Below are 11,600 nucleotides of genomic sequence, written 5' to 3' on the forward strand. Positions count from 1 at the left end.
AAGTGGTGAGGAAGGTGTATGCATGCCTGCCTTCATCGGCCTTGGCATTGAGAACAAGAGTTGGGACGTCACATTACATTTGTACAAGATATTGGTTATGCAGCACTTGGAGTATTGTGTGCAGTTCTGGTCACCATACTATAGGAAGAATGTGATTAACCTAGAGAGGGTGTAGAAAAGATTCACAAGGGTGTTGATTGGACTGGAGGGCTTAAGTTGTAAGGAGAGATTGGATAGGCTGGAACTATTTTCCCTGGAGCAGAGGAGGCTGAAGGATGACCTTATACAGGTTCATAAATTTATGAGGCATAGATAGTTGCAGTTTTATTTCCAGGGTAGGGGAGTCTAAAACTAGAGGGCACAGGTTTAAGCTGAGAGGGGAAAAACTTAAAGGGGATCTGAGGGGTAGGAAAATCACACAAAGGTTGGTGGGTATATAGAACAAGCTGCCAGAGGAGATGGTGGGGGCAGATAACTTAAAAGGCACTTGGACACTTTCCTTACATAGGAAAGTTTTAGAGGGATATGGGACAAATTCGGGCAAATTGAATTAGCTTAGACAGGCATCTTATTCAGCATGAACAAGCTGGGCCAAAGGGCTGGTGTCCGTGCTGTGAACTCTGTGAATGTATAATTGTTTTGAGTGTTTTAAGTTTATTGTTTTCTTCATTTTTCAGTTTTTTTAAATAGCTATGGAACATTTTTGTATGTTCCTGAATGTCAGAGACATTTCATTTTTTGCCGTACATTAAGCCACAGGACATTGTTTAGCAGGTTATCAGGGTTTTTTTTTATAGTTATTGTGTGAGTGCAGCTTGTACTTTATCACCCAGCACCCCCATGATAAGGTTGTTGAACTGGTGGCCAGCTTTGTCTAAAAATTTCCCATTCTGAAGTCTGCATAAGTACAAATGTGATTTGTAAGTTAGCAGCAAGCTTCGCTCACAGCATTTTAAAATCCTGGACTATATTTTATCTGTAGATGGCTGGCAGTGAAGTGTAGGACAGTAAATAATTCATTCAGGTTGCTTTAGTAACATCGCTCTTGCCATTCCAAGGCTATAGTTTTGTTTATAGCATGTATGCAAGGGGCTTCAAGTATATCTGGAATACTCTGGGGAATATGTTGATAAAGCTAAAAGATATAAAGATGATTGTGTCATTGGACATAACATTGTGTCATGCTATTTGGTATGTCACAATATAACAGCAGTCACTAGTTCAATTGCAGCAATGGTGAGATAGTATAATGACAATTAAACATTATGACACTTTTTACACACTAATGAAGGAGACTATTTGACCCATCGAGTCCATGCCGGCTCCCAGCAAAGCAATCCCTTCTGTCCCATTCCCCCTCCTCTTATCCCCTTATGGTCTACAACCTCTTCGAATCGTACAGCACAGAAAACAGGTCCTTTTTGTACCTACCTACACTAATCCCATTTACTTGTGTTAGATCCATTATTGTGTTAGATCCATCTATTCCTTGGCAATTTAAGCACTTGTATAGATGGCTCTTAAATGACATGAGAGTATCTGCCTCCACCTCATCTTCAGGCAAATCATTCCAAACTCCAACCATGCTTTGTGTGTGTGGGGGGAGGGGGGGAGGGGGGGAGGTGGAAATTCCCCTTCAGGTACCCTTTAAATCTCCTACCTCTCACCTTAAACCTATGCCCTCTTGTCTTTGTTTCCCCACCATGTTTACTATCTTCCCTATCTACACCCCCTCATAATTTTATATACCTCTATCAGGTCACTCCTTGGTCGTCTTCACTCCAGGGTAAACAAACCCAAGTCTCTCCTCAAAGCTGTAATACTTCAGTCTAGGCAACATCCTGGTGAATCACCTCTGCACCCTCTCCAGTGTAATCATATTCCTCCTATGGTGACAACCAGAAGTGCACATACTACTCCAATGTGGCCAAACCGATGTTTTATAAAGCTATAACATGATGTCCCAGATCTTCTATTCTTTGTCACAGGCAATGAAGGCAAGCATGCCGTATGCCTTCTTCATCACATTATCCACCTGTGCTGCCACTTTCAGGGGTCTATGAACTTGCACCCCACAGTCCCTCTGTTCATCAACACTTGCTACAATTCACTGTGTACGTCCCAAAATGTACCCTTGCAATTGTCAGAATTAGATTCCATTTGCCATTGCTCCAACTAACTTTCCAGCTGATCTATATCATGCTGTAGTCTTAAAGACCCCCCCTCACATTCTACACCACCACCAATGTTATTCTCTTTGATGTGCCAGTCAACTTCTCTTTTGGATTACTTTACTGTTTACCCACACTGAGAAGCAATTAACCTAATAGCACATCTTTAGCATGAAGGGGGAAACTGAAGCACCCAGAGGAAACCCACAAGATCTCGTGGGGTGAGGGAAATCACACAAGCTCCACACAGCACTGAAAGTCAGGATTGAACCTGGGTCCCTGGAATGTGATTAAAAACAGAAAATGCTGGAAGCTCTCAGAAGATCAGATATTTTTCATAGAAAGAGAAACAAAGTTAATATTGCAGCCTTTCATCAGAGCTTACAAAGGGTCTTTGACCTGAAATGTTATTTCTGTTTCTCTTTCCATAGGAATGACATGAGGGCCTTAGGGAGCGGGTACAGAGTATATGTGCCAGAATATGAGGGAAAAGAGGCCTTCATTATATGAAGTTGTTCCCTTTAGAGCAGAGAGAGATAAAATGGCATTTAATTGAAGTTCTGAAGATTAAATATGGGACTTTTGATTGAATGAAAGAGGAGAAATCGTTCACACTGGCATTGGATCAGTAGTCAGAGGACATTGGTTTAAATAAAATTGCAAAGCAAAACAGAAATGAAGTGAAATGATTTGTTTACAAGGTACAGTGCATTGGCTGAAATGGTTATAGAGACTGATTTTGAAGCAGTAACTCAGTAAAACAAAATTGCAGAGCTATGGGAGAAGAGGGCACAGGGGAGATGTGACTAATTGGACACCGCTTTCAAAAACATTGGCATGGTGGACCAAATGCCAGACCCCAGTGTTGTAAGGTTTTAAGAATTTTATTTCTGTAATTAAAGCAGAAGTTGATTTTGATAGTGAAGCTATTATAAGCAAATACTTTTCCTTTGCACGTAATTCTGATAAGGTTAGTGTTTTAGACTTTTCCTTATTTTTGTTTTAACTTCCTAACAGATCATATCTTTACTTTTAATCTTTTTCACTTTTCCTTTCATGAACCTCATTAATGTAACAATGATTATCTCTTATACTAGTGTATTGTGTTACTGCAGCACAAAGGGATGGTAGGTATAGAGAGCCACCACCCACTCCTCCAGGCTACGTGGGAATTCCGATAGCACATATAAAGGAAGGAGGACGTCACCATCCGCACTTAAAACCTCCAGACTATAGTGTTGCATTGAAAAGGTCACGGATGGTACCACAAACTTCTGACGAGGCCAGACTGCCGCAGACTCCCATTGCTAGTCAACCAATGTCCAGCAACCAACCTAAAGTTCTGGGAATACCTCAGTGGCATAAACTGCCTGAATCTGACCCCAGACTTGCACAGCTTAACCACCAGGGTCTTCAAGATGATGAAGATGATGGTAAGTTGCCTGATCAGAAGAAACGTAGAAGTAAAATAAGTAGCATTGATCAATTAGTCAATACTCATTGGTCTAAGTTGAATTTAGCCATTTTCTGCATTAGTTGAAGTCATTTTTAGAAAATAACATAGAGAATGTGCTACAAATATAAAATGTAGTTATCTTTAAATAAGCATCAATTGGATGATTTTGCCTCTGTCGGGAATAAACATTTCTTCTTCTTTTGACTATTCATCAACTATGAATATTTATATATGTGGATGTTTTGAGTGTTTGACTTGGTGTTCTGCCAAAACCAATCTAGGTATATTGCCATAAAGTGCTCAGCAAGAATCCAACAAGGCCTCCTAATCTTCTTTCCTTCCATTTGCTCCATCCAGTTCTATCTGATATCGGCTTTATGTATTCCTATGAGAAAGCAACCATAGTCAACACCATATCTGATGACACATGCTTCCAAATACACTGCAGTCTCTAGAATTTTATTCATTAGGAAAAGATCATCCAACTAAACTAATCGGTAGATATCTGAAAATCTGAATCTGTAGAGTGTGCATTAGTTTTGTTGTTGAATTTTTTTATCGATTTCAGATTTTTTTCATTATATTTTCAAAGTCTGTTCATTTTTCCATTAGCACACAGATTTGGTTTTTACCTTCCTGTTAAATAGTGATTTCACATTTAAAATCTGAATACTATTTCATTTTTAGAGTTAATGTCCTGAGATGACTTGTGTTGTTTTTCAGTTTAATTCAATTCTGTGAAGTACTAAGAGCTGTATCATTGTATCACAGTCTTAAAAACAATAGAATAACTCAAAATCACAGAAGTGTATTTGTCTCGTGTTTAAATGCATTTTTGTAATGCCCATTTTTTTCAGCAGGAATCAAATTTTTCTGTTATGAGTCTGGAAAAACTGTTATAAATATGTTTGTCTATATTTGCCTTTTATAAATAATAGAATTCTAGAACTCATTATAATATATATTAGATAAACAATTTTTTTACAAATCAATAAATTAATACCCAACCTCACAAAAATAAATCACAAATTTTTAGTCAGTTGTTAACCCTCCAGAGTGAGCATCATTACAAACATTGCAAGACAATACCCACACTGTAAACACTAAAAAGATCCAATATTAAACTACCCTCTACAGACAGCAATACAAATAATTTGCATGGCTTTGATTTCAAAACAATAATCTCATTTTGGAGTTTTCAGTTACTTTGATTTCAAAGCCCAAAACCATTTAGATTACCATTTTATTTGCGATTACTTCTGAATGTGATAACGTTAAACTCTATGCAATAAATGGTCCTATAGAAATGAACATATGCTCACCATCCTAATTACTGCTTTAAGCAGAAATACCTTATGTTTATGATTTAATTTTAATACAGGAAGACTACATTAAGGATTTGTTTTATTATAATTGTGAAATCATAAAATATACCCTTTACTTTTCAGAAGACGAACAGGTTTCTGCAGTTTGATGCTTGGATAATTTGGGGTTCCCATTGCAACAGTGGAGCACTGGACTTATAAGGACCATAATATTTTTTGTTTTCAGAATGCAGGCAGCTGCTTTTTTTTTGTTTTCTGCCTTAAAGTACATCATCTTTGCGTCAAGTTCTGCATGTGGCAAAATCATGAAGGCCTATCCATTTTGTCTTTGAGTGGAAAGTAATTAAATCAAGCACAGTTTAGTTTTCCAAGTTTGTAAAGCTGCATTCACTCCTGCTATCTGAAGTGCAGTATTTGGTAATCTTAATCTTGCCAAATGCTTTTTAATTTTGGGAATATTAGGCATTAGATATTAGGCTCTAAAGTAGTTTTAATTAATGAATTATATTGTAATTTAATCTCTTGTGCATAATTGAAATATGAGCATAAATAGTGTACAAATAACTAGACTGATCAGGGGAAACACTCATAAATTGTGTTACCTTACACAGGTGGTGGCCAGCTAAGGGCTGTTGATTATAGATTGTGTTGACTTAAGATTTTCATGACAAACAGGGTATTCCATTTTCCTTTGGTCCTTAGTGGATATTCTGTTTATTTCCATAGTTTACTAATTTACATTAAAATACAAATTAGCATCTTTTCAGTTTTAATGAAAGCTGTATTGACTTGGGGATTGCAGTTAGATTTTAGCAACATTGTTTGGGAATTCTTGTACTCGTAATGCTTTGTGCTGTCAAGCATGGGACTAGATTGTGTGGCATAAATTCTGTTGTGAACTTCTATTATGCTGTGTTTGCACATATGACAGGAATCTGGATTATACAACCAAGACCAGATGTAGAGTGTCTATTTATAAATGGCTTACTAGGGAAACAAATCAAATCAATGGTTTGTCAACTGGAGCTATGCTGCAAGTAGGCTGATCATCCAAAGCATCTATGTTGCTTGGTTGCTTAAAATTCTATCTAAGTATGCCACTGTTCGGGCTATTGAGCAAGCAAAAAATATGTTGCAATTTTTTTATTTAAGAATCATTTAGTATGCAGTTTAAGTCTCATTAATTTTTAATTATTGCATCTTCCTCTTTACCTCCAAAACCTGACTGAAGAGTAGATAGAGATTATCCACCACCAAAATTATTCTTTAAAACTTCAAAAATCTAGCAGTTTTTAATTACTTATTTGTTGGTCTAGTTATTTGTATGTGTATATGATCATATATGTGACTGGAAAAACTATTTTCATCAAGACTAACCTCTGAACAAAATCTTAATTTCTTACATTGGCTGGTAGTTATATAATGACATTACTTGACTTTTTTAAATCATTCACTGTGGCATTGTCTTTGCACCTTAACTGGTGAGGAAAGTTTACAAGGTAAGCAAGAAGCAAGGTAAAGTTATTGTTTTTTTTTGCAGAATTAATTTTAGTTTTCCAGATTGTGATTGGCCATTATTTATGGTCAGGAATTTTGGGCATGATCCCTTGTGCCTTTATTTAATCATAGGGGCAGCAAGGTTTTTGAAACTAAGCGGTAAATTGAAACAAGTACAGTATTATGATTGCCAGAAGCTTCCTTATTAAAGGACTAAAACACTTTCTGCCCCTTAAATGTAAATAAAAGGAGATATAAAAAAGATAAATGAGGAAAAAAAAAATAAATCTTGATTAGTTTTCTTTATATCCAGATTACAGTGTGGCTTGCATCTGCTTGTCCTACTGTGACTGTTTAAAAAAAAAATTGACTGATCATATTGATCAGTTTGTTCAACAAGATTGTGTAGTATTCATAGTAGCAAATCTTGTCAGTGCTTTATTTAAATCTAATTTAAAATCTTCAGCCTTGGGTGATTGTTTGCAATTTTTTCCCACAATGTCATTTGTTAATGGTAATTTGGGCTTTATTTTTGATATACATATATATAAAACTGGAGTGCACTTCATGGACTATGTATTCTTATCAAAATGGGCGTTAAGCATATTGAATAAGCTGCACAATCATTGTAAACATACAGGTATTAGAGAAATATTCTGCGATGTCCATTCACAAAGAAGAAATATAATTGTAAAGAATATGTAATATTAACTAATGTTTTCTCCTACTTTTGATACTACTTGTAACTTATGTCTTTTAGAAAGACAGTTCGTGTCTGTATGTTTTTTTATACTTTTATCAGTGTACATATTTGTTATATTTTTGTTGAACAAATGTTATAAAATGTATTGTTTATTTCTTCAGATTTCATTAAAGTGAATGAGTAAACCAATAAAGAGCAGTAATGTATGATTGTAGTCCTTTTTAAGAGTTTTTTCCTGTAATTTTATGAGGGAATGTTAGTTCTTATGTTGTGACTATAATTCAGAGAGGGTTCTGTTCCTTTGTCAGGCTTGTTTCAATTTGGTACTTTCTGAAGTTCGTACTGGATTCAGTTCAGCCACAATATTGTGAATTTGTAATTCACCAGCCAGAGAGAGTTCATCAATAGCAGCGATTATTTGATTGACTCAAATGCTTTTGATTTTGCCATCTATCTCACACAAAAATTTCTTGGTTCTACAAGCCTTAAACCATGGTCTTTACTTCCTAATTAGTTGCACATGACTTGCTAAGGAGACCAAGAACACAAATACATTCTTTGCTTGAAGTTAAATCAAAATGATATTTTTTGTCTCAACTGCTTCTGTTCAAATTTAAAAGTCAAATTTGATTGAACAAGGCTCAAGTGTGTTCACAATTTTCTCTTCAAAGGAAAGATTCTGCAAGTTGATAGCTTGTGGTAGTTATAAGAGTTGTGTACTCTGGCAAAAAATTGGCCAACTTGTGTTTCATGCTGAGTTTTGAATATCACTTCAATCCACTTTGAGTCACTATTGATCAATGCCAGGAAATCATCATCCCTTTTTTCACAGAAACCTATGTGTATTTTGTAAGAAGGTTTAGTCCCCCATGACTGTGATTGAATTTTTGGTAGCTTTTTCCTACAAGTTTAGCAATGACTGCATTTGCATACAAATGATTTGAGGACTTTTCCAAGAAGGGCAGGTAAATATGCTTGGAATTGCTTTCATACCAACTTTGCAGTGCTGTGTTTTAAGTTTATCCAAATTATTTTCCCTCAAGAGTTGTGGGTATTACTACTCTATTGCCTCTCCCAATGCATCCCTGTGCATGTGACAACTCATTGAAATGGTTGTGGAAGAGCTTTAGTTTGTTGTCAGTACTCTTGTCAAATTCATTGTCAATTTCAATGTCTATTCCTAGACCTTTTTCAACACTGAATCTTGTCTGCAATTTTAAATGCAGTTAATGGAAAATCCTCATGATCTACACATTAAATGGGTTCACATTTTTATTCCAAAATAAGAGCTCAAATGGAATCCTTAATAGATTTGCAATGGTGTTCTACTCAGAACCCTTGTACTTAATTGTATTGCTGTACTATGAGAGAAAAGTTGTCTGAGTGAACTTCCAAACTATGAAGTTCTCATTTTTCTTGTCACAGGCAATTTCCTCTGACATGACTTTTCTTGTTTATTTTAGCCCTGGATCTTCAGGCTGTTGAAATGTGACTTTTATGTTGGCTGTGCTAACCTGACAAGACTGCTGAGTGATTGACATTGCAATGATAGCAATTGTCTGAATGGGTCTCACAATTATGATAAAGACCTGGTTTCAATGCCTTGAACTTTGCTACAGCTGTCTGACTGTGACCTCAGCTAATTTCTTCGTGTGGACAAAATTCTCAACATTCTTGCATGCCAAATGCCGCCTTCACCACATTATCACAGTTATTTTACATGCAAGTTCAAATGTCAGATTGTTGCATGCACAACAGCTTTGACTGAATTCATTCATCTACCAATCCATATACAAACTAAATACATAATTCCCTATCTAAGAAAAGCACCAAAACTACTGCAAGGATAGGTTCTTCAATGAAACAATGAAATCACTAATTGCCATGCCTTGTTTCCAGATCGTTGTTTCAAACTTGCAGCTTTTCAGCTACCATTTTTAATGGCTTCAGATTAAAGTAGTCTTTCAATTTCTGCACAACATCCTTAAACAAAAAATCTTGTCGGAAGAGCACATCAGGAATACTGCTGTTTTATACTCATATCACAACATTTTGATCTCCCATTTTCCTTCAACATTCACAGTATTGTTTCCTTAAAAGAACATGTCCATTTGTTGGTATGCAGGCTGAAATGTGCTGATGTTACATTCCAGATCCTCATCCTTCCTCCCAGACTGACAATCCCACTCTTCTACATCCCCAATGTCTCACTCTGCTGAAAACCCATCTGTTTTGTGAACCACTAAATGCAACCAGTGATCTTCTTGAGGGCCTCCACTTCCTCCGCCCTTGCATGTTAACTGTGTAAGGCCACTTCCGCACATCATGCCATGGGTATTGTGAAATAAATTTTGCTGCAGCAAACCCTTACACAAGACACTTTGGTCTACCACACATCAGCTTAATGTACCTTTCCGGATGCATGACTCTACTGCAGTGTTTTGCAAGATTTGAAAAAATCTAGGCAGAGTCTTCAGTTATGAATTTGTGTGTGATTCTGCAAAAACTGACATATTCTTTGGACTTGCAACCTGCAATTCCATAGAACCATAGAATAATACAGCACAATACAGGCCCTTCGGCCCACCATGTTGTGCCGAATTCCTTTGGTGAAATACTGTTGCCTTTAAAAGATCAAAGGAAAAGCCTTGCCTGTTGTGTGTTGAATTGCATACAAATCGACAACCATATTTCTCCAGTCTTGCTTATTCTTTGTCACCAAATCTATATAGAAGGATTCCTTATAAAACGACAAGGTCTGTTATCAGAATCTTGCTCCCCTACCATATTAGCCTTTATTTTCCAGCTCCCTAGATTTGACAAAGAACGTGGGTGAGATTGGTATTCAGTTATTATGTACAGTAAGTTTGTTTACTTTTGCTTAGCAGTCATTTACCTTTAAACTACCAGTAGGTCTGAGGAAGTCTAAGTATTCCGTTTGGCAATTCTCACACCAGTACATGTAGTTGGATCACAAACTGTCTTAACCATGACACAGTTAGCTGTGTAAGGTCACTTCTCTTGCACGTGATGAAATTGGTTTATCAGAATTAAGCAGAAATGAAAACGAGGAGGAGAAGGTCTATGCTAAGTATTCATAAATTACATTATTCATCATCTCTAAAAATCAAACTGTCTACCTGAGAGCAGAGGGGACTTCTGTTTAACGTTCAGCTGAAAGCCACCACTTCAAAAGAAAGCATTGTGCCCAGCTCTGCAATATAAATGAATACCTGGAGTGGGACTTGGAGCTCTGCTTTGGGGTGAGAATGCCATCAACTGACCTTTCTTCTTAAGAATGGGGTTAGACAGTGTCCTGGGAAAATACCAACTGAAGTCAATGCAATAATCTGTTCATTTCATAGCAGAAAAATATACAGTACAAAGTTATTGTGAATTAAGGATGTAAGCAATTGATTATCTGTTTTTATTGCTGCTTTAAAGTAGAATTGACAATGCAGAACATGAGAAAAGCACACTATAGGTGGTATCATTATGAACCTTAAATACCCACCTACAAAATTCTGTAGGGACTTGGGCTTAATATTTATCCTGAAAGATGGTTGGGTAGAATTTCCACAAGGATTCTTATCTGCAGGGTTACTGCTGCAATAATGGCTGGAAACAACCCTAGAGAGATCCCAGCTGAACAATGGAAAAGGACTTTACCACGGGGAGGACCGAGAAAACTGTTTTGCCTGCTGCTGGAGGAGTCCAGAACAAAAGGACATGGCCTTGAAATTAGGCTACTATTGTAACCCAGTAATGCCTAGTTAATAGAGGCATGCTATAGATTCGTGCTACAGTGTGGAAATAGGATCTTTGGCTCAGAGTCTGCGGCAAATATAAAGCACCCATTTACACTAATCCTTCACTAATCCCATTTTTGTTTTCCATTTTCCCTTCAGTTCTCCCCAGGTTCTACTACTCAGTTACATACTAGGACAATCTACAGTGACCAATTAACATTCAAATCAGTACAACTTTGCTTGGATTTCCTCACAAATCCCAGTCACAGAGAGCACCAGAAGTCAGGATTGAACCTGGTTGCTGGAGCTGTGAGGCTCTTGCCGCTCCACTGTGCCGCCCACCTTACATTTTAATAAAATCTCAGCCAACCAGTAGACTGAGGTTTTAAACACAAGTGGATAGGCATTCATCAGATTGAAGCATCTGCTAACTTTCCAGTCCTGTTGCTGTGGGGATGACTGGTATAAACATAGACATCTGTAGGGGACATACTGGCAGGTCCTGGGTTACATCAGGGTTACATCAGGGTTTCATTCCTGACAACTGTCTGTAAACTGATTTTTTTCTGTTAGTGAGAAACACCTATTTTTTAATAGCTACCATATCACTGTGTTACACTTCCTATAATTCTTTCATTTCATCGAATATCTTCTATGTTCACTTTAACACTACTCCTAATTAAGCTAATGGATCATATA

General features: G+C 36.9%; 1 protein-coding gene across 5 annotated transcripts in view; it reads left to right on the plus strand.

Moving 5' to 3' along the window:
* Positions 1–7,332, plus strand: part of rapgef6 (Rap guanine nucleotide exchange factor (GEF) 6) — a 245,849-nt gene extending 238,517 nt beyond the window's left edge. For 4 of the 5 annotated variants that reach the window (XM_052013253.1, XM_052013255.1, XM_052013257.1 and 1 more), the window contains 2 exons: positions 3,269–3,604; positions 5,076–7,332. In XM_052013253.1, coding sequence (XP_051869213.1) covers positions 3,269–3,604; positions 5,076–5,101 — 362 coding nt within the window. In that variant the 3' untranslated portion in view covers positions 5,102–7,332. The remainder of the gene's footprint in view (positions 1–3,268; positions 3,605–5,075) is intronic. The other variant, XM_052013254.1, reaches the window with a different exon arrangement.
* Positions 7,333–11,600: the final 4,268 nt, after the last annotated feature.

The sequence above is a fragment of the Pristis pectinata genome, chromosome 4 (genome assembly GCF_009764475.1).
Source record: "Pristis pectinata isolate sPriPec2 chromosome 4, sPriPec2.1.pri, whole genome shotgun sequence".
Classification (NCBI taxonomy): Eukaryota; Metazoa; Chordata; class Chondrichthyes; order Rhinopristiformes; family Pristidae; genus Pristis; species Pristis pectinata.